This window comes from Dipodomys ordii, unplaced genomic scaffold (genome assembly GCF_000151885.1).
Source record: "Dipodomys ordii isolate 6190 unplaced genomic scaffold, Dord_2.0 Scaffold24, whole genome shotgun sequence".
Lineage (NCBI taxonomy): Eukaryota > Metazoa > Chordata > Mammalia > Rodentia > Heteromyidae > Dipodomys > Dipodomys ordii.
In genome coordinates this window covers 15856174-15880370 of record NW_012267240.1, presented here as the reverse complement: position 1 = coordinate 15880370, position 24197 = coordinate 15856174, and the positions used below count along the sequence as shown (strand labels likewise).

The following is a 24197-nucleotide window of genomic DNA, read 5'->3' as shown; positions in this document are numbered from 1 at the left end:
ATCTGACACTGCGTTGCTAGGACAAATGAGGCAACTCAAGGGAGAGTTCCCATTGGCTGAGACAAAAACAGGCGGAGCGAGGAGGAGGAGGAGCAAGGAGCCTCTTCCGGTCCCCTTTCCGGACGGAGTGTGCGCACTACCGCTTGCGCGGGGCGGCGCACCACAGCTATTCGCTGACTGCTCGTGAGAAAAGGCGGGACCTTCGCTCTGATTGGCCGCCATTCGGAAAAGCCGGCGCGGCGGACCGGATGCAGTGGGCGGGCGGGAACGTGAAGTCTCCGCGGTGCCTGCTGGGGCTGCTCTGTGGCGTGTAGCTGTTGCTGCCGGGGACCCCTCGCTCACAGCCGCCGCGGTCCCGCCGCCTCATGGCGGCCATCGGAGTGCACCTGGGCTGCACGTCAGCCTGTGTGGCCGTGTACAAGGTAAGGGACCCGGAGAACCGCGCTGCAGCTCTCATGGCGGCCGAGGGCCGTCGCGCAAGAGTGGCGTTGCCGCTGGACGCTTCGAGGCGAAGGGCCGGGGCCAGCTCGGCTTCGGCTCTCGGAGTTCTTCCGGGAAAGCCCGCCGCGCCCTCGCCGTGGCACGTGGTGACGCGGGCGCGCGGGGTCCCGGGGAGACAGGGCGCCTCGAGGGACCCCTGCGGCTGGGCGCCCCGAGGAGTCCCAGGATATCCAGGCCGCTCCATAGAGTCCGAGGGCGTCCAGGCCACCCCGAAGAGGCCCCGAGCGTCCGGGTCCCCCCCCCCAGGACTCTCATCATCACGTTCTGGCCACCGTGAAGAGCCCCAGAATGTCCGGGCCACCCCAGGAGTCCCAGGACACCTGGTCCGCAGGATGACCAGAGGGGTCGCTGGGGTGCCCACAGGGGCCCCAGGAATATCGTGGCTGCAGGGATTGCTGGAGAAGTCCGAAGAGAAGGACCAGAGGATGTCCGGATGAGTCTCCAGATCTCCCAAGACCCCTGGGCTGGGGGTCAGGGAGGGACACCATTCTCGTAAGGACGCCTAGGGGCGTCCCGGGAACTCCTGGACCGCAGGATTCCTTGAGGGGTTCCTGGATGTTGGGGCCAAGTCTGTGCAGCAGATACCGGGAGGCTTCTCCATTGAGGCCACTTCCTGAGGTGGGCGGGCCCCAACTTCTTGGATCCTAGAACCTGGACCTGTCTTGAATGACTGGGATCCACTGGATTTGGGGGAGGGATGGAGGGGGGAGAAGGAGGCTGGCTCTGATCTGGAGCTTGAGCCATCTCTGAGTGCTGTGAATGACAGGCTTTCTCTAACCTCAAGGTTGAGGAAGGAGAAACTTCCCCTGCTCCTAGGTCCTATGTTTTAAATGTCAATTGATTTGTATGAAACATGCAAAGAGATTTGCTACTTAGTTTATTGAAGGTTTTTTTTTTAAGGTATATTTCTGGGAAGAAGGATCAGAGGTAGAATGATGCTTGTTATTGTTAAAGTTGTTTATGTTTGGTCCAGCTCACTGATCGGAGCAGACTGAAAAATGTGAGTGAGTTCTATAAAATCCAGAAAAATAATAGTAACAAAACCCACAAGTTTAAAATATCAGTAGAATAATCCAAATCTGTCTAATGAGACTGTGTATTTCATTTTAAAAGGACTAACTCAAAGTTGTATGCTTTTCTCTAGGATGGCCGTGCAGATGTGGTTGCAAATGATGCAGGAGATAGAGTTACCCCTGCTGTTGTAGCTTACTCCGAGAATGAAGAGGTACTACTACTGTTCTCTCTTTTTTTTCAGTCCATGGAAATAAGTACAAGTTACATGCATTGTGATATGTTACTCTTTTCTTTTTTCAGGTGGTTGGACTGGCTGCAAAACAAAGTAGAATAAGAAATATTTCAAATACAGTAGTGAAAGTAAAGCAGATCCTGGGAAGAAGGTATGGAGTAAAATACTTCAAAGTGCTGTAACAGAAATGTGTTTTTTTAAGTTCTGAGCATAGTGTAAAGTGATACTACAAACACCATTATTTTGTTGTCTTTCTTGACTGCATTGTTTCCAAGAGGGTACCCCAGTAGAGTGCTTTTTTTGTTATTCTTGTTAGGTATTCTGGAGAGTAGGATTTACAGATAATTGATTCTTGTTCACAAGTCTGTTAGCATTCATAAATGTCAACATTTGTTTACTTTTGATGATTTATCATTCAGAGGTGCTAGTTTGGACTTTTCACACTTTTCTATTTTTTTATCTGAAGGAATTTGAGTGATTTGTGAGAATTTGAAGACTTTTTTGTGTATAGATTGGATTTTGCAAAATATTAAAATTAATCATACTTGATATAGCTGCTATTGATTTTCTTTCTTAAGGCCTTTTGTGACACTTGGCTGGGAACTGACTTTTCTAGTTGGCTTACAAATTTAATCATTCGAGAAACAACTTAATGTCTTGTTGTAGGAATCAGGTTAATCATCTGCTGTAACTTTGATTAGAAGATTAAAGAGGCTTGCCTGTCAAGACTTCTGTCTCCTCAAATTATAGATTACCATCATAATTAGGATGTTTTATTTATACTAGTACTTGATGGTGTATCTAAATTTGCACAGTGCTTTCATGTCTATTATATTACTTAATCCTCTCAACATCCTTTAAAAACAGAGGGCAGGTACTATCCTTCCTTGTTTATAAATGAGACAACCAAGGCACAGAGAACCTTCAGTATTTCTAAGTCAGTTAAAAGACCGAACTAGATAACCTGCCCTCCATGTCTCCTAACCTCACTCCAGTCTGTCCTTTCTGTTCCATTTAATGAGAATTTAAGTAGATATTTCCTTAAGTTGATTACATTTAATATTAATTAGTTGTGTATAGCCTCTTCAGTTAAATTAAACTTGATACAGAATTTTTGGAAAAAATTTAAATCTTTGTGATGAATGTATTCCAATAATCCTGTTTCCTATTGGAAAATTTTAGTACTAAGCCTATTAATAAATTGGTATCAAATATTTTCAAATAATAAAATCTAAACAAAAGCAGGAAATTGTAATGGATCTTGAAGCCTGAATCATGGAGGGGGTCAGCAATTTGTTTTAAGTAACCCTTTTGTTTTGAGGTAATTGTAGTTTCACATACAGTTATAAAAAAACAAAACAGGCATCCAGTATATTTATTTATTAGATTTAGTACTTCTTCCCAGTGCCAGCATCATGCAAAGCTGTGGTTTAATATCACAGTCCAGAAACACAGTTATAGAATCAAGAAACAACATTCCCATAGATACATTCCCTTTCAGCCAACTTCATTTGTTTCCTTTATACTGCTATTTGATAGATGGTTAGAAAAAAAGAAATGGCTGTCTTCTGCCTTATTCATAGAGCTTCATATTAGCCAAACAACTTTCCTGTCCCTTCTAGCAAGGAGTGCAATAGTAATAGATGGCTAAAAGCCACAACATAGTATCTAGGCTAAGGTTAGTAAAGGTTAAGTACTCCTCAGACATACTGCTGTATGACCATCCTCCTCATACTAGTTCTCTAGAGTTAGTTGCCTCATGAGCGAGGTTCTTTTCCTCTTCCGCTTGACTACTTACCAGACAATGGTGATTTTTACAGATACATGGTTGTACCAGGTCTCAGCCTTGGAAGCATTCCGCCCTTTGTGGAGGAGCCAATTCTTTTGTTATGAAGCCATTAAGCCCTGGTCCAGTACCTACTCTGGGTGAACTCCCAAAGTTGTGCTTTCTGAATCTGGGCCTCATGCCTATTTATGACCTACGCACAGGCAGCACTACTTGCTGCCTAAAAATCCTTACACCCTCCCTGTGTTACTCCATTCCCCTGTGGCCTTCCATCCAGAAGTGTGGTCCTTGGACCTGACTTCTCAGCAAATACCCTGAGAGGGAAGAATGGACTGGCTCCTGGAAATACACTGAGAGCACACAGAGCTTCCCCACATCTTCAGATTTGTGCACCTGTGGCCCAGGAGCTTGCTGCAGTACCCCTCCTTTCCAGCTCACTATGGCCACCACCAGTAGCAGTGCGGGCATCCGGTGGTCCAGACAGGAGACACGAACTCTTCTCTCCATACTAGGCGAGGCAGAGTATATTCAACGCCTCCAGACTGTACATCATAATGCAGATGTCTATCAGGCTGTGTCCAAGCGAATGCAGCAGGAAGGCTTCCGCCGCACCGAACGCCAGTGCCGCTCCAAGTTTAAAGTTCTGAAGGCATTATACTTAAAGGCCTATGTTGCCCACGCCACCAGCATGGGGGATCCACCGCACTGTCCATTTTATGATACGCTGGATCAGCTTCTTCGAAATCAGGTAGTGACTGACCCAGACAACCTAATGGAGGCTGCTTCTTGGGCCAAGCACTGTGATCAGAACTTGGTGGCCTCTGACACCCCAAGGGAAAAGAGAACTTCCATTGTGAAAGCAGAAAGGACTCAGGTGACTGATCATCAGCCTTTCTTGAAAAGAGTTAAGGAATCAGATGAAGATTGTCAGCTGAGAATCAGTGACCGGATTCGAGAAGCCAGTGACCTTGAGGACTCCTGGGATGAATCCTCGGGTGCAGGTAACTCCCAAGCATGTGAAGGATGGGGTCTCAGAGGCACTTGCTTCTAAGAGCGGTGGATATTTGGACCATGCCCTCTCCAGAACAGCCCCTTATTTTTTTCAAACCTAATAAATACACAAAGGGCACCAGGGTTTAAAAAGCTACCACCCTAAGTAAATATGATACTAGAACTTGAAACCTGCAAGACATGCTCTTTAGAGCCAAACTAGTCTTAGCCTTGTATGTAATGGGTAGTTAGGAACTTATAGGAAAAGAGTGGGCTAGATCGCTCTATGGAAAGGATAAATTTAGCAAGGCAAGGGTTTGTGTTATGGGCCCAAATGGCCAGATTAAAGAATGATTATTCCAGTCCCTTGTGGAAAGAGGCCTTCCTCAGAATTACCCTAGTTTACTGTATCTCAGCTGTGCTGCTGGCTCCAACATTCCCTTAGCAAGAGTGTCCTCTTTGCAACATTGTTGCTTTGTTTTTCAGGGTGCTCTCAAGGGACCCCCAACTACAGCAGCTCCCACAACCTTTTCAGAGGTGCAGCTGTTCCCTGTCAGAGCAGTCCCATGACCAGACTGGGTGTGTCAGGTGAGCCCATTCCCAGCACCAGCCGAAACCCTCCTGGGGCAGCCTCCACTTCACAGCCTCCAGGTTCCTCTTCCACAGTTGGTTTGGTCTCTGGAGGAGATAGACCTTTGGCCAGTGAGCCCCCTCCAAGGTGGGCAAGGCGAAGAAGGAGGTCAGTGGCCAGGACTATTGCAGCTGAGTTGGCAGAAAACAGGAGGTTGGCACGAGAACTTTCAAAGCGAGAGGAAGAAAAACTGGATAGGTTGATTGCTATTGGTGAAGAGGCCAGTGCCCAACAAGATGCTGCCAATGAGCTGCGCAGGGATGCTGTCATCGCGGTCAGACGCTTGGCAACAGCAGTGGAAGAAGCTACTGGTGCTTTTCAGCTAGGACTCGAAAAATTGCTTCAAAAGTTGATTTCAAATGCCAAAAGCTAGGAACTGACTGTGAAAGAATAACTTCATAAACAGAAGTCTCCTCACACCTGCCTTCTGATACCATAGCACCTTTTTTTGTCCTCAGAAAAGTGTAGTGAATCGTTGATATGCAGAGGAACAGGAGTATACTTGTGAGTTCTTTTTATCAAGATTCTCCACTAAGTGAAAGACCATTTAGAAATGAGAGGTGCCTAGTAGAAACCATGGAATCAAGTCCAAGAGAGCTAGTTTGTCTTGGCTTTCTCTGTGATTGGAGGCAATTTCCTTTACCTCTCTACAATAGCTTCCTCATCTGTGAAATGAGGGATAGCTACAAATTCCTGCCCTGCCTACCTCACAGGGCTGTTGTGAGGATCAGGTAGCTAATAGATGTGAAAGGGTTTAAAAGTTTATAAGCACTATATAAATGTATGTTATTAATGTGTATGGCCTTGGCTGGAGCAAGGCTAGGGAGAGCATATTACTTTACAGGATATAAAAGTGTGGTTGTATACCTTGACCTGTTGCTTAAATCTGGTAGTTTAATTTGACTGCTTCATGGAGTTTGAGGTCTTAGATTTTAAAATCCTATGGTTCATTAGACTAAAGTAGGCACAATGTGTATTTTTCCCTTTGTTTCATTCTTCATTGCTGTGTCTCTGACTTTTCTACTAGTCAGCACAGTTGGTAATAATCCAACCTGTCAAACCTTCCTTTTACTACTTCTTGGTCTCCTATCAAGGATATAACAGAACTAATGAGAGTCACAGTAGTGTTAATGCTTCTTATCGACCATCTGTGATAGGTGGATATTGGCTGTTTTATAGAACAGTAAGTGTAAGTAAATTCTTTATATTTCATATTATTTGGGTCCCTTTCTATGCATAAGTTACATCTTTAAATTTTAGTTGCCCTTTGAACCTTAGAGAAGCAATTTGAATTGTAGCAGTTTGAGATCTGCTTTTAGTTAATTTCATTTTTTTCTATTAGCTTGTTGTTGTTAGGGGTTTTTGTTTGTTTGTTTGTTGTTTTTGCCTACTATGTTTTAAAGGCCCTAGAAAGCTTTCCCTCTGGGGAACTTGCCAAAGTTACTTTTTGCCTGATGACCTAGGTAAAAGTTGATCTGGTCAATGGCAGATGGTGAAATAGACCAGTTTCATTTTCCCTTTAGTTTTGAGAACACTGGAGGTGGTGTAGATAGACTCCTTTTAAACACAGTCCTCATCCAACACATATCACCTTTGGGAGAGGTGATGGTGGTGGTAGGCAACATTCCCAGTTTTTCCTCACTCAATCCTTTTAGTAGTTCACATAATACTTTCAGAGAACACACATCATCTAGGATTTAAAAAGCTTTCCTGTAGTCTAGCTGGGAAAGAAATAAGAGGGCGTGTTGGAAAAGGCTTTGTTTTATATATAAACCGGTGCTTATCTAACTACTGACAATGCAAATGGGACCCACCTGGCGCCATGTGTATGTGGCAAGTAAAGTGGTGGGTATGTGAAGGAGCCAGTGTAGTAGAATACACTGGTATATAGTTAAAACTCCTGGACCCCAGTCCTGTCGCAGTGGTTTCATTGGGCAAAATCACTTGCCCCTATCGTGCCTCAAGCTCTTTATCTCTAAATCAATATATTTGTTGTAGGTTGGTTTTTTCCTAGTACCTTTGAGTTCTAAAAAATAGTATAAGGCAAAATACAGGCTCAAGGAGTGGCTCAAGGTGTAGAGTATATGCCTGCCTGCCATGTACAAAACCTGGGTTTATACCCCAGTACTACCAAAAAAATGAGTGTGATGCTCCCATTTTCAGTTACAGTGGCATACTAATGCATGTTTGAAGTACTGGTAACAATTGTATTTTAACAATTACATTCTGGGTGTTGATGTTTGTTGATAGCCCTGGAACATCTAAGCACCACACTAGTACAGAGTGCTTACTTTCAGAAAGCATGTATTAAGGCATTGAGATAGATACATAAATTTATGTTGTGTTACTCGTTTTAGCCGTTCTATGGAAGGATATGTGTCCCTTACACCATTGTAACACTAGTACAGATGAGTACATAAGTAGATTTTCTGGGAAAACAGGAAAGTATACTCTACTAACGGTAGCAAAATACTTAGGCAGGAATTTCTTTTGAGTAAGAGAAGTACAAAAGAGTAGCAGTGGAGTTAAGCTTACAGATAGTATTGTAAAAATCTGATGGGCGTAGTAACCATAATGTAGATATGATAGGAAAAGGTCCTGAAGAAGTAAACAAAACACAGAAGCTGCAGACTGTCAATGCAGGGAAGTTGCTGTAAAGAGAGCCCAAGTTCCAGAAAGCAAGCTAGGAATCCTGCCTAAGCTCTAATCATTATACTGCCTAGACATACTCAGACAAGGCTTTCACCATTCCATAACTCAGGTTCCTCATCTAAAGTGGAAACTGTTGTCCTCCCTACCTCACAGGGATGTTGTGAGGATCCAGTGGACAGATGAATGAATGTAAAGTGCTGTTAAACTCATAGGCACAATGATACAACAGGAGTTGGGAAGGTACTCCAGTGCTGGTATTGCCAAGCCAGGGAGCTTGATGGCTAAGAGATAGTGAAGGAGGAAGAGGAAATGGCCTCCCTTTTAAAGTTTGTGCCTACTGGTAGAGTTGACACTGCATCCTGATGACCATGATGTGAACAAGGTGCTTACTGTATACCAGCCTCCCACCAGCTTTGTTTTTCTGTTAAACAATTTATTCCTAGTGTGGACAAATAAAGTTTTTACTTGTGTGTAGTTGTTGGTCAAGTCTGCTATTTTCTGTGATCCTTGTGATCTTTTGTTACTTCATTCTCTGCTTCCTTACATACCTGCTTTGCAGTCTCCAGTGTTCTGCTTGTGTCATGTGCGGCCCTCAGAACTACTGTACTTTCTGTACTTAGATGAAAGAGTCTGTCTTTACATGGCAGTTGAGAAATTCTCTTCATTTCTAAAAGTTAATAGACATGCCATAAAATATTCTTCCTTGAAAATTACCCTGAGTAAATAGCCTGCACATAATGGGGTTAAATTATAAGAAAACAGCCTGTAAATGTCTTGTTGAAATTCTAGTACTGATCTAGAGTCCCACTATGGACATAATTGTTTCATCCCTACTTGTCTGGTGTACAATCCAGGTAGTGGGTTAGTGAAAGGGAGGAGTGGGAGAGTTATGGAAAAAAAATGTTAAACTTTATATTGAAGGTCTGGTTGCTGGACAATTAAGCCATTAAGGAACTTTGTCACTTTGGGCAAGCACCTGTCCTCCCATTAATTTTGTCAGTGGTAGGGGAAGTAAGGAACCTGCCAAGTATTTAAGAATTCTAAGCCAGGTTAGTCCAGGTTAAGGGCCTCCAAGTTCTGTAACCCTTCTGCAGTTAGTTAGCCACTATTAATCATCAGCTCTTAATAAACATTTAAGGCGGGTTTCTGAACAGAATAGCCACAGCTCCTTCAAAGACTATTAAGAAGGATACTAGTCTGATTCTTAAGTTCTACATGAAGTTAAACAAAGGGTGAGAGATCCTGTCCCTCCTGAAGGGGTCATTTGATAGTATTAATGGAGCCTGTCTACTGAAGTGTAAACATGAGTAGCTGGTGGTCACATCTTGGCTCCCTGTCCATATTACTCTGTAGTAAGCTCACTGCCCCTCTGTAAAACATACCTAACAACCCACTTAGATGTTATAGACATTAAAAAAGTATTAAGTGGAAATCTGTACTTTGCATAAATTGGTATTACTATCCTGAGCAACATAAATGCACATTTAGCGCTTGCTTTGTATGGATCTGTCCATGCTGTGTTTACATGTATGAGTCTACACTTCGATATACACCATTCATACTTCTTACTCTTTTGGTTTTGGGTGTTTATGTTTAGGATCCAATAAAGATGGTGTTGGATTTTTGCTCTTAAGTATCCACTCCTTTTTGCCCTTTTCAGTGGCTGGATCATCAGGATCACAGATGTGAAAATGTTCAAATGAATAAAATCCATATCAGGAAATGTCACTCTGAAATGTATAGTGAGGTCAGAACAAGGGAGAATTATTTTCAGATGTGAAGATGAACATTTTAGCTGAATTACTATAATCACTGAGTATAAATACTCCACTTATTTATAACTCATTATTTGAAACTTGTTGAACAGTTTAACATTATTTATATTTTAATGCTTATGATATGGTCTTTAGGCCTTTTTTTATCTATAATACCAATTTTGATCCTGAGATATCTTTATATCTTTCTTTATGGACAGCTCCGACGATCCACAAGCTCAGAAATACATCTCGGAAAGTAAATGTTTAGTGAGTATGCTTCCATTATTGCTTCCCTGCTATACAAAGTAATTGCCAAATGTCATGCCATAATGTTGACTTGAAACTTAACATTTTTATTTGAATTACTCTGTATTGAGAATTATAATTTCTTTTGTAGGTTGTTGAAAAAAATGGGAAATTGCGATATGAAATAGATACAGGAGAAGAAACTAAATTTGTTAACCCAGAAGATGTTGCCAGACTCATATTTAGTAAAATGAAAGGTACTGAAAAATTTCAGTTAACTTTAAATGACATTTTAAAATAAATGATATTTTAAAAGCTAACCTTAAAAGGCTAGAGGTAACTGGGCACCAGTGGTTCACACTTATAATCCTAGCTACTCAAGAGGCTGAGATATGGGGATTGCAGTTCAAAACCAGCATGGACAGGAAAGTCTGTGAGACTTATCTCTAATTAGGCACCATAATGGAGCTATGTCAAGTGATAGAATGCTAGCTTTGAGCAAAAAATGCTCAAGCACAGTGTCTAGGCCCTGAGTTCAAGCTCCAGGACTGACACAGACCCTCCCCTTCCTCTCCCCCTCTTCCCCCCCACCGGCCACACAAACACAAAAAAGCTACAAGTAATTTGGGATTTAGGGAGAAGTGAAATGAATAGATCAGAAGTAAGAAGACCTAAACTGTAGGCCTGGTTTCACTACCAAATGTCTGTGTGACCTTAGTTAAATAAATGACGTACCTTCCACAACTTTTGATTTTTCTTTGTAAGGACAGACCAAGTATCCCTTACCTGATGTGCTTGGGACCAGAAGTATTTCAGATTTTGTGGTTTTCAGACTTGGGAATAGTTGCATAGATCATACCAGTTGACAGTAGCCCTAATCCAAAAATCTAAAACACTCTTCAAAATTCAAAGCCTTTATCAATTGATTTGGAGCATTTCAGATTTCAGGTTTTCAGATGAGGCATATTCAAATACAATATAAGTGGATCGGGCCATGTTAGCACTTTCAAAACTTACTAGTAACAGTGAGCCAAAAATCCAGTAGTGAATGTTTTATTTTTCTTCAAGATTGACAGAGTAGCCAGGCTCATACCAATAATCCTAGCTACTCAGGAGGTTGAGAAACAGGATTTCACTTCCAAGCCATCTGCAGCAGGAAAGTCCATGAGAGTCTTATCTGTAGCTAGCCAGCAAAAAGCTGGTAGTGGAACTGTGGCTCAAGTGGTGGAGTACCACCCTGACTAATAAAAATAATAATGATCAGAGATTGACAGTATATTTTCCACTTTTTGGCAGATTTGAGTAGATCTGTTTTTTTCACCACTCCAGGTTAAGTCTCAGTGTGTTTCAGCAGTGGAATAATTTGAGCAATTCTGGAGTAGATTGTGAGGCTCATATCCACCCTGGAATTATGTTATGACCTGGTGGGATGGAATGACCCTTATAATATGTTCAATTAAGATGATGTTGTAGCTTTACATTGGTGCATTTATAGTTCATCTCTCATGCATTTGTAGCTCTCTGTGAAACCAGTGTAATTTGGAAGATAGCTGAAATTCTGAGACCAAAGAGCCAGACTCTGGAAAGTGCTTTGGTTAATTGATTTAGTATGTCCCAAAGCCATTACTTTACCAAAACTAGAAGTACTGCCCGATTCAAGAGCAAAAGAAAAGACATCCAAGTAAAGGCATCCAAGTAAATTGGAATGTATTTAGTGAATTCTTTGACATGAATTTAGGAACCTCAAACAAGCATTATCTAGCTTTATTCTGTCATTAGAATTTATTTTTGTTTTTTAATGTACAGAGACGGCACATTCTGTCTTGGGCTCAGATGCAAATGATGTAGTTATTACTGTTCCATTTGATTTTGGAGAAAAGCAGAAAAATGCTCTTGGGTAAGTATACAATGGAAGTTATCTTATTTGCTCAGTTAAAAACATTTTATAGTTATCATTATATAATAAAAAGTAATTGTAAATACCTTCCTATGGTAAAAGTAATTCATATTTCCTTTTATAATATAAGGGTATATAAAATTAGATATGGTATATATCTTTTGGCTGTTTTGATTGGAAGTGTTCTTAATTTCCAGGTTAAAAAGATGTTTATGAACTAGTTTATACAATTTAGGTTTACATAAAAATATGCAAATGTAGGAAGCAGTAGTGATTCTTTCCTTGTCTTAGCGCTTAATATCTAAACCAAAATAAGTATGAACCTTTGTTTTTTGTTGTTCATTCAACCTGTATTTATTGATTACTTTTGCTGTTTAGGCTATACTATATTCAGGGTTAAGTACAGAGAGACAGGGGAGGCCTAGTTCTGACCTCACAGAATTAGCAGGGTGATATTGAAACCATGGTAAGAATGGGAGGTTCTGAATGGCATGGTAGCAGGATTTCTCCCAGTGTCTGAAAACCCCAAAAGATGCCACAGAAAAGGTGAACTTTTTAAAGCATAGACATTTTTGAGAGCTGTAGTTTGTTTTTTTTTTGGGGGGGGTGTCCAGTCGTGGGGCCTGAACTCTGGGCCTGGGCGCTGTCCCTCAGCTCTTCAGCTCAAGGCTAGTGCTCTACCACTTGAGCCATAGCGCCACTTCCAGCTTTTTTTTTTCTTATGTGGTGCTGAGGAATCGAACCCAGGGCCTCAGGCATGCAAGGCAAGCGCTCTACCACTGAGCCACCTTCCCAGCCCCTGAGAGCTGTAGTTTTATGTTTAGTATAGGCACATTATTTTCTCTGTTAAGAAAGTGGACTCTTGAAGTCCCTTCCATTTCATGTGCTCTACCTTCTTACTGTCATTGCACTCTGTGTCTCCTTGTGCAATTGTATTTGCTATCACATAGATTTTTTTAAGAGCATTTCTTAAAGTGTAGAATTGACATATTGTAACATTGAATTCACTGAAAGCAAATTGTTCACAGAGAAGCAGCAGGAGCTGCTGGATTTAATGTTTTACGACTAATCCATGAGCCATCTGCAGCTCTTCTTGCTTATGGAATTGGACAAGATTCTCCTGCCGGAAAAAGGTAAAAACCATCCTGACAGTTTTCTTTTTTCAATGCAGAAACATTTTAGACTATAACAGTTTTGTCCAAAAGGATTGTTATATAATGCTTTATGAATGAATAACATTGACTCACCTAGAGGTTTTCAAATAGTTAAAAAAGAAGCACTAGGAAAGTAGCGAAAGGTGTTTGTTTATGGCACTGGCATTTAATTCAGAGCTTTGTACTTGAGCCACACGCCTAGCCTTGTTTTGCTTTATTTTTCAAATAGTGCCTTTTTTTACTCTGGGGCCAGTCCTAGACTGTGAGCTTTCTTCTTACAGCCTCCTGAGTATTGAAGATGCCAAGCTAACTGTTGAGATGGGTTTCTCACTTTTTCCTGGACTAGGCTCAGACATCAGTCCTCCCAATCTCTGCCTCCAATGCCTAGCCTTAAGAATTTTTTTGGTGAGAACTAGTAAGATGTATTTACTTCTAATTGATGTTTCTCACAATTAAAGCAGCTATATGAACCACTGGGAAATTATTTTAAGTAAATAAATATAGGAATACTAGAAATGATGGGTTTTCATATTCTAGAAATAGGAAGTTAGCTTCTAGTTTTGCATATTGTTTCTGTCTCTAGAACATAGGAAAATAGTAACTTGCATGATATTGAGATTGAATTTTTCATATTCAATTCTCTTAAAACTTAGTATGATCTTTCTTTTATTTACTTTGGAAAAAGAGTATTTTGAACCATAGTGACTCCAAAGAATAGTTTTGCAAACATGACTAAATAGAGAGAGCTTAGATGTGAATTTAGAAGGTATAGGCTTGAGGCTGGATTCATCCTCAACTAATTATAGATGACTTCTTACTCATCTGAGATTTTCAGCTTCCTACTTTGTAGTATAAAGAGATTAAATGAAATGGATTCTGAAGTCCAGTCTGGCTTTATTTAACATGCTCTGATGCTTTAATAAGTTACTTGCTTTATCTTTCTCTTGAAGCAATGTTTTGGTATTTAAGCTTGGAGGCACATCCTTATCTCTCAGCATTATGGAAGTTAATAGTGGAATGTATCGGGTTCTGTCAACAAACACTGATGATAATATCGGAGGTGCACATTTCACAGAAACCCTAGCTCAGTATCTGGCTTCTGAGTTCCAGAGGTGAGTCTTAATGGCCTGGGTAATTTATGTATGCATCTGTGTGTGTTGCTGGGGTATGGAACCAGGGCCTCAGATGTGCTAGGTAGGGAATCTCACTATATACCAAGACTGACAAACTCAAACTCAGAATTTTCCTGCCTCAGCTTCCAAAGTGCTGGTATGATAGGCCTACACCAACGTATTCAGCCTTGCATAAGACATTTTAATTGAAGCTTTCAAGTTTAAATTACTCTGTTGCATAGAAAGGATGTGGTTTTCTCGTTGCATGGAAATTATATTTGCTTCCTTCCTTCCTTCCTTTCTTTTTCTTTCTTTCTTTCTTTCTTTCTTTCTTCTTTCTTTTTTTTGCTACTCATGGGGCTTGAACTCAGAACCTAGGCACTATCCCTGAGCTTCTTTTGCTCAAGGCTAGTGCTCTATCACTTGAGCCACAGCACCACGCCAACTTTTTCTGCTTAATGTGGTACTGAGGAATCTTCATGCATGCTAGGCAAGCAGTCTACCACTGGGCCACATTCCCAGCCCCAGAAATTATATTTTCATCTCTACAGTTATAGTGTCCTGGGAAGCAGAGGCTGAGCCTCATGCATGTACTATTCAAGTCTGAATTTTGAATTCACTTTGTGCTGCTCAGTGTCTAGGTAAGAGTGTACAGGCGGCAAGACCTTACTGCCATCTGAATGGTTTTCAAAAGCTAGGCTCTTGTGAGGGGTGTAGTATCAACATTTTTATTTAATTAACTCAGGACCATATTATTCTAAGCAAGTACTTGAACAATGCTACGAGCCCTTTTTGCTTTTTTGTTCAAATAAGGATCTCATGTCTGTGATTGAGCAGGCCTGAATCACAATCCTATTTATCCTTCTTTGCATAGCGGGATTGCAGATGCTTACCACTACACTCAGCTGCTTGCTTCCTTCTTTTACAAGTCCTTTATATGTTGCTTCCTTCCTTCCTTTTTTTTTGTGTTTGTGGTGGTGCTATTTGGGTTTGATCTCAGGCTATCAAACACTCTGCCCCTTACACCTCCAGCCCCTTATGTTTTTAGGGTATTTTTCAGATAGAGTTTTATTTTTTCCCTGGAGCTATCCTCAAACTATAATCCTCCTACTTATGCTTCCCACATGGCTAGGACGACAGATATGCACTACTATGCCCAGTTCATTTTGTTGAGATGAGATCTTGGTAATTTTTTTGCCCGGGTTGACCTCAGATTTCCTCCTCCTAATCCCATTTTCCCAAGTAGCTGAACTTTTACATTGGAACCATTTTGTTTGAGATGAGGGTCTCAAAAACGTTTGGGTCAGGTTGACCTCAAACCATGATCCCCCTTCCCTGGTAGCTGGGATTTCAGGTGTGAACCACCACTCCCAGCAGAACCCTTCTTTTAATTGCATAAGATATTACTAGAATTCAATTGGCCCTGGAGCTCAAGTGGTAGAGTGCTAGCCTTGAGCTGAAGAGCTGAGGGACAGTGCTCAGGCCCAGAGTTCAAACCCCATGACCAACAAAAAACAAAAACAAAATCAAATACTAACATGTGCCATATGGTATTGATTTATGAATTTTTTTTTTGCCTTTCTTTTTCTGGTACCGGGGATCAAACCTAGGACATTGCACTTGCTAGGCAAGCACTTTGCTACTGAGCTACATCTCAACCCTGATTTATGAATCTATCATTGCTCTAAAAGCAATTATCTAGATTTTAGTTACATTAGATTATTTTCTAGATTTTAGTTGAGATTCGAAATGACTCCATAATTTTAAACTTCAAAGGTTATGTTTTTAATTTAGATCCTTCAAACACGATGTGAGGAGAAATGCCAGAGCCATGATGAAGTTGATGAACAGCGCCGAGGTGGCAAAGCATTCCCTGTCGACCTTAGGAAGTGCCAATTGTTTCCTTGATTCGTTATATGAAGGTCAGGATTTTGACTGCAATGTGTCCAGGTAAAACACACTGAAACATGCTAAGAGCATGTTACATGAGAGGTATAACTCTCTCACCTTAAGTTGTATGTTTGTTTTGTAGCTTGGAATATATTCATGATCTATCACAGGGAAATGTGGCTTTTTATACTACTGGGGTCCAATTTTTATTAGATTTAAATAGCTCATTTCCTAAATATAATTACATCAGTTGAGATTGTTTGTTGTTACTTTAATCTACTGTTAGCTATGTGTGAAAAAGTCACCTAGATTCAAAGGTGAGATGGGATTTATTAGTCCAATATATTCAGATTTCTCCAACTTGCAGCCCCACCTGTCAGATCTTTGTTGCAGAAGTTGAAGGAGAGCTTGCTAATCTTTCCTTACTACTTAATGTTGGTGGCAGGATGGATTAAGTCCTTCCTTTCTTCTAACATGTCCTATCTTCATGACAGCTCGGTGGTAGGTACTAGTATATCATTATTTTACTCATGAAGAGCAGAATGAGCTAGTAAGTGATGGACATGGAACTCAATCCACAGTTTGACTGCAGCATTCATACTCTATTATGATGCAGCGAAGATTAACAACTGTCTTGTTTTTGTTTGCTCAGTCTTGTCAGTATTTTACATTTTTATAGCTGTGATGACATTTAATGGGCATAGATTTAATGTCTATAACCATTTTCTTAATATCCAAGTCTTTTACATATTGCTTACAAGTGATTTGCCCAGAAAATACAAAAGGCAAATATCTGGACCTTGCCTTAGCCTTTCCTAGTAGACCCTCACTACCAATAATAGCAGCTACCTTTAGTTAACCTAGTGACTAGTTAGCTTTACTTTCTATCTCTTCCTTTTCTGGCAGGACTAGGGTTTGAATTTGGCTTTGCTTTTGCTAGTTAGGTTCTCTACCACTTGAACCACACCTGCAGCCCTTTTTGAGCTGGTTATTTTTAAGATAGGGTCTCATTTTTCTTTCCCTGGACCAACCTGTACCATAATTTTATAAAATGACAGGTATACACCACCATACCCAGATTAACTTTTTTTTTCCCAGATTACAAATATGCCTCCCTGCTACCTCTTCCTCTTAATTGATCCTTCACTCTCCCAGAACCTCTTGAAGAGTATGTATCAGCTGCTAATTCAATAGCTTTCCATAGCCATGTAAAGGTAAAACCCAATTTCTTACTCAGCACTGGCTGCAGTTAAGTACTCGGTACTGTGTGGCCAGTGGCTACCAGAAAGTTCTGTTGTACAGTACTATTCTGCCTCTCCAAAGGAAGATTTTGTGCTATATCCCAAAATTTTGATAGAGAGTCCTATTGAACTCGTGAGAGGAATATTTTTTATATTCCCATATTAGTGCTGTTTGTCCAAATACTCAGAATATCCTTACTAATACTAGTAGTTACGAAAGAAATAGAAGCAGGGCATTGGTGGCTCACACGTATAATCCTAGCAACCCAGGAGGCTGAGATCTCAGCATCACAGTTTGAAGCCAACCAAGGCAGGAAAGACCATAAGACTGTCTTATCTACAATTAGCCACCCAAAATCTGGAAGCAGAACTGTGGATCAAAGTGGTAGAGCTCTAGCCTTGAGCAAAAAAGCTCAGAGACAGTGTCCAGGTCCTGAACTCAAAACCATATTTTTAAAAAAAGAAGAAGGAAAGGGAAATTTCATAAATTTTCCTTAAGGAAATTTTGCATTTATCTCAGTTTTCAGCCATAAAAGCATATTTTAGTATTACTCACCTACCTTTTGAGAACTTGAGCATGAAATTAAGAGACTACATTCATGCACAAATCTGTTTTAAAATTACTTGCCAGCATTCAGGTTTCTCAAGCAGTACAAAAGGACTATACTTAGGTACAGCACCATATCAGACTAAAGAAAAGTAATTAGGAGTTATGGTTACAACATTCAAAAACAGAAAAACATTCGAAATAACGATTCCATTTGGGTCAGTGGGCTTGTTGGGAATGCCATGTATTGGGCATATGGTCTGAAATATTTTTTGGAAAACTTATAAGTGGGCCATGGACAAGGCAGCTTTGCATTGACTTTATCTACATGTAAATACCCTACACTATTATAAATCTGCCTGAGAACCATCATACCCAGTTTTACCATTAATCTTCACAAGAGAAAGAATCCTTACTGAGCCTTTTCTCTGTGTGTTTGTGTTCCCATGTACGATATCCACATGTACAGAGCACGATTTGAACTCCTCTGTTCTCCGCTTTTCAATAAGTGTATAGAAGCAATCCAAGAGCTCTTAGATCAAAGTGGATTCACAGCACAGAATATCAACAAGGTATGCTTCTATATCCTCATTATTCTAGGAATAGTCTCAGATTTGGAATATTCAGTATTCTAAATCTCATTTAGTCAGTAGCAAATGAATGAGTCATTGAGGACGCTAAAGACACATTCCACGTGAGTCTCAGCAATGAGATTTAGTGAGATCACACCAAGATCTTAAAACCACAAGACATCTGTTTCCTCAGGACCCATAGTATGCTTCAATGAAGGCAAAAAGTTTGTGGCACATTTTTCACATAGAAAAGTTAGGAATTTATTTACACATTTATTTTTAAATGTTGGAATAAACCACGGCACTGGTGGCTCATGCCAGTAATTCTAGTTACTCAGGAGGCTGAGATCTTAGCAAAGTAGTTTGAAGCCAGCCTGGTCAGGAAAGTCTGTGGGACTCTTATCTCTAAGTAATGAAGAGAAAAGTTGAAAGTGGAGCCATGGTTCAAGTGGTAGAGTGCTAGCCTTGCAAAACAAGTTCAGGGACAGTGCCCACACCTTGAGTTCAAGCCCCAGGACTGGCACCAAAAATGAATGAATGAATAAACAAATGTTGGAATAACACAAAGTATCTTTTCATTAAGTTTATGGTTAAGCCTCATATATAGCGTTATAGTTATAGGCAAATATCGAGTAGTACACACTGTATTTATACAGTGCAGTTTCCTTATCTTAAGTTTTATTGTGACATAGCATGCTAAAACCCACTGTTAGGTTTGCTGAAGATGACTTAGCCTGTTAAATTCCCTTTTCCAGGTTGTACTTTGTGGAGGGTCTTCTCGAATCCCAAAGCTCCAGCAGCTGATTAAAGACCTTTTCCCAGCTGTGGAGCTTCTCAGTTCTATCCCTCCAGATGAGGTTATCCCTATTGGCGCAGCTCTGGAAGCAGGAATTCTCATTGGGAAAGAAAATATCTCAGTGGAAGACTCTCTTGTGATTGAGTGTTCAGCCAAAGACATCTTAGTGAAGGTAAAGTTAGCCTTTCTGTAAAAGGAGTACAAATAGTTGCTGTAACTTTTCATATAACCCTAATTTGTTATAAGCTATGTATACAGGTCAAGAATTTAAATTTAAATTTCTATAATTTTTGAAGAACCTGTATGTATATATATATATTTTTTTTTTTTTTGATCCGGTCATGGGGCCTGAACTCTGGGCCTGGCCACTGTCCCTCAGCTCAAGGCTAGCGCTCTACCACTTGAGCCACAGTGCCACTTCTGGCTTTTTTCTTTTTGCTTATGTGGTGCTGGGGAATTGAACCCAGGGCCTCATATTATGTTAATTTCTTAGGGAGATGAAAGTTAAGTACAATTTGCATTGTCAACCTCTGTCATAGGTAGAGAGAGATGTGTTTCAGGTTTCAGTACTTTTTTATATAAAGTGGGTTGGAATTGAGTATTATTTCTGTTCTCTTTACTTTGGCTAATTTCCAAATTAGCCACAAAGAATTTTTATTTGATTTGTAATAAGAGTTCATCACAAGTACTTTTTGTGCGTGTAAAGGTAAATGTCATAGGACATACATTTTTGATTTCCTGCTTACTAGGGTGTGGATGAGTCAGGACTCAACAGATTCACAGTACTGTTCCCATCTGGGACACCTTTGCCAGCTCGAAGACAGCACACCTTACAAGCCCCTGGTGCTCTGTCATCTGTTTGCCTTGAACTCTATGAGTCTGAGGGGGAGAACACTGCAACAGAAGAAAGCAAGTTTGCACAGGTGAATACACAACTGCACTGCTGTAGTCACTTGCAACTGTTTAGCCTTTCCTTCTGGATTCAGTTTAATATCTGAATATATAGAGCACCTGCTATTTTATGAGTGGAATGGTCCTACTTACTCATTTCTGAAACAGTGGGGGGAAAGAATTGATTTTTAATTTGAAAGAGTTATGGGAAACAAAGTACAGTTAATTGATTCTCTGTGCTTTTGACCCACTTTAACAATTAAATTACCTTTTTTTCTTTACTAAATGCCATGTATTATTCTTTATAAACATGATCTCTCTTTTATAATTGGTCATGTAGGAGATGAGTATAAATTTACTTTCATAGTCAAAATAAAACAAATGCAGGTAATGTAGAGTATGAGGATATTTCTTTTTGTTGTTTGGGTTTGGATTTTGGTCTTTTGAAATAGATCTGCCTTAGCCTGCTAAATGCTGGGCCTACAGGTGTTTGTTACCACCTCTAGTATCTACTTCATTTTTTCTTTGTTGTTGTTAGTGGTAGGGTATGTGTCGTTGTAGGGGTTTGACCCCAGGGCTTGTACTTGCTAGGCAGGTGCTCTATCACTTGAGTCACATGTCCCCAATCCTTCCATTTGTTTTTTAATATACACATTCAGAGAAAAGCCCAGAAACCAGACTAAAATGTGTCATTATGCTGGAAAAAAAGGAATGATTTTTAGTGGTGTGATGTGTAGTTATTATAGCTTACATTTTATTCTCCCAACAAAAGCATAGTCTCACACACACACACACACAGCATACCTGAGTGGAACCTTACACTTACCAACTCGGTATCTTGGTAAAAGATTTAAAACTCCTCCAACAGTGATGACTGACAGGAATTAAGCCTTAGGCTGGTTCCTCAAAGCCATGGAGTAGCTGTGGTCACCAAGGCACTGCATGCATATTTGGGGTAAGCATTACCTTTTCTGTACGTTGCACCAAACCATCTGAAGTTTACAATTTATATTATATCTTTAAATAAATTTGGTAACTAAAAATAAATAAGTAAGTTCCTCCTGATAATTCTGCCTTACAGGTATATTCAGTTTTCTTGTATACTAGGTCTCTAATTTCATGTAGCAGTTTTACTGTCTTGCCTCAGTGGCTTTCTTTTGTTCATTTATTACCTGGGCTCAGTGACACACACCTGTCATTCCGGCTATGCAGGAAGCATAAACAGGAGGGCAGGCCAACCTGGACATAAACTTTAGACCTTATTCCAAAAGTAAAGCAAAAAGGTCTGGAGATTTGGCTCAAGTGTTAGACCATTGCCTAACAAGTACAAGGTCCTGAGTTGAAACTTCACTCCTCTAAAAAAACAAGAAAGAAGTTTACTTTTTGCAGTAGTAACTGTGTCTGTTCATTAATATCTCAATGTACCGAACCATCTTTGTACTATTTTTGCATAAACAGGTTGTTCTTCAGGATTTAGATAAAAAAGAAAATGGATTACGTGATATATTAGCTGTTCTTACTATGAAAAGGTACAGAATTGAACTACTTACAATGTTAAGAAAATACACTTTGAAACTTGACCAATTTTGTGGGTTTGTTGAGTCCTCATTCTTAGCAAGTCGTTAATTAAAGATTTTCAGGGAATGTTATCAGTGAATCACGTTCTTCAAAGAAGAGTATATCTCAAGTAATTTGCATTGTGAATATTTTATGAGCTCTTCATTTTTTAGTATAGTCAACCTAAGAAACTCCCCATTTTACTTAGCAATGTAATTTTTGTCAGTTTTCACATAATTTTCTAAGGTAATGCCATTGATACCCTTTGTCTCATGGAAGGGTATGTTAGTACAGCTATAAGAAATAACCTAATTGCATCCAGTTCTAATATAGCACACCATTCTAACACTGCTAATACTAACCCTTCTAATACAACGGACCAGAATATTACTATGTGTTTAGTATATCCTTTCTACATTAACATTAGGAACAAGAATATTACTTAGAAAGAATATTGATTTCATTAAGGGTGGGTTTTCCTTAGTCTGAGCTTGAAACTGGCATGCTGTATCTTGAACTTCTATAAAGTCTAAAAATAGGATGTTTATCACCATGAATTTCCAAGGAAACAGCTGTTAAATCAGCAGTGGTCTGGGAGGAGCTCCAAGAACTTCCTCAGAACATCCACTAAATTTATAGACAATGAAATGATGTTCCTTCTTTGTCTTAATATGCTTAACTATTAACTTATGTTCACTCAAAAGCCCTTAGTAACATATTAATGACTTTCTGGTTTTGTAAAATAAGCTCATGAAATGTTCATTTTTATTTGTTTGCTTAGGGATGGATCTTTACATGTGACATGCACAGATCAAGAGACTGGGAAATGTGAAGCAATCACCGTTGAGGTTGCATCTTAATGTTTCAGATAACTTTTGAGCTATTCATATTATTTGGTTTTATGTATAAGTGCTGACTATATTAAAATACTTTTTCAATGACCTGTATAGCCATTTTTCTATTAAAATACAATATATTGGTAAGTGTTGCCGTCTTTTTTGTTATGTTTTGTCATGCATTTTGGCCATGAAGCTGTTAGAATTGAATTGGTTGAAATTTTACCCTATGTTTTAGCATTTTTATACTTTTCTAACTTTCCATTTTACAAATATTTTTCTTGATTCTTAGAAGGTACTTAAGAAAACAATTAAAAGTTTATATTAATAGAAAAAATGCAGAAGTATGTAGTATTGTTAGCTTTCTCATCAAGGCTGGCATAAACAACTAAGAGGTAAGAAAGGTCCATTTTGTTTCGTTTCAGAGATTTCACCCTACCATGGCAAGCCACAGTAATCAGGAGCATAGTTAGGGATTACAGGAAAGGCTCAGCACAAGATGTAGCCCCCAAGGACTCACCCTCATTTCTTTGCTACTCAGCTGTTTATTGCTATGTTCAAGCATTAAAAGAGAGGAGTTACTTATTTTGCTTGGGGGTTTGAATGTTGATCCCCAGTAGTGAGGCAGAACTTCATGGCTGGAGGCATGTTGCAAAGGCTACTTGAGTGTGAACAGTAGGAAATGAAGGAAAGGGAATGCTCTAGGGAAAGGCCCAGACAAGATACAGCCCAAGAGGACATGGCCCCCAGTGATGTTTCTCCACCAAGGAAACCTCTTGTCCTACTTTACACTGCCTTCCAATAATGCCATCAAGGGATGAGTCCATTGATGAGCTCAGAGATCTCAGGTTCCAATCACTTCCCCAAAATCTATCAGCTGCCAGCCAAGCCCACAGCTCATGAGCTCGTGGGAGCCATTTCATATTTAGACTCTTAACACATATGCAGTTAAGATACCAGGGCAAGAGTATAGCTCACTTATAGCTTATAAAGCCCTGGGTTCAATTTTCAAGTGGTGAAGATTGAACCCAGGGCCTCAACAATAACATTTTTGTTTAACTTTTTTGCAACTCAAGGACCTTGTACCCACTTGGCTTGTACTCTTACCATTTGAGCCATGTATCCAGCCTGGGTTTTTCCTAGTTATTTATCAAAACACAAAATCTAGAAGACCAAACATGTTTTTCTTGTGTTTATATTGAGACTAGCCATGTTCTCTTCAGAATATTCACTAGAGGGCTGGGAAGGTAGCTCAGTGGTAGAGCGCTTGCCTTGCATGCATGAGGCCCTGGGTTCGATTCCTCAACACCACATAAGCAAAAAAAGAAAAAAGCTGGAAGTGGCGCTGTGGCTCAAGTGGTAGAGTGCTAGCCTTAAGCTGAAGAGCTGAGGGACAGCGCCCAGGCCCAGAGTTCAAGACCCACGACCGACTAAAAAAAAAGAATGAACAGACACACATAGGTATCGCACTTTGTGTTCCTCTCCCAAGAATATCCTTTGGTCTCACTGTGTGTGGATGCCTAGAGTCATGTATAATCTCAATGTATTTTAGATCTAGCTTCCACATGTAACATTTGTTCTACATCCATCCATTTCCCTGAAAATGACATAATACTTTTTAATGGTTATGTAAATTCCATTGTAAATGAATACCACTTTTTTTTTTCATCCACTCATCTATTATAGGGCATCTGGGCTATCTGACTAGCAACGAACATGAATGTAGGGCATCCTGGCTTGTGACATCTTGGGTAGATTCCCAGGAGTGTTATGGCTGAGTCAGAGGGAAGATCTATGTTTACTTTTTTTTTGGGGGGGGGGTCCGGTTGTGGGGCCTGAACTCTGGGCCTGGGCGCTGTCCCTCAGCTCTTCAGCTCAAGGCTAGCGCTCTACCA

At 40.2% G+C, this 24197-nt stretch overlaps 1 protein-coding gene across 1 annotated transcript; it reads left to right on the top strand.

The window, feature by feature from the left end:
- The first annotated feature begins 129 nt into the window (after positions 1-129).
- Hspa14 (heat shock 70kDa protein 14) lies at positions 130-22449 on the top strand. Its single transcript, XM_013014719.1, has 14 exons — positions 130-422; positions 1646-1726; positions 1816-1898; positions 9782-9830; positions 9961-10066; positions 11616-11706; positions 12735-12839; positions 13811-13972; positions 15767-15922; positions 18120-18222; positions 18978-19190; positions 19768-19941; positions 21368-21438; positions 22248-22449. Exons 1-14 carry the CDS (start codon positions 366-368, stop codon positions 22324-22326), a joined length of 1530 nt encoding a protein of 509 aa, XP_012870173.1. The 5' UTR covers positions 130-365; the 3' UTR covers positions 22327-22449.
- The last annotated feature ends 1748 nt before the right edge of the window (positions 22450-24197 follow it).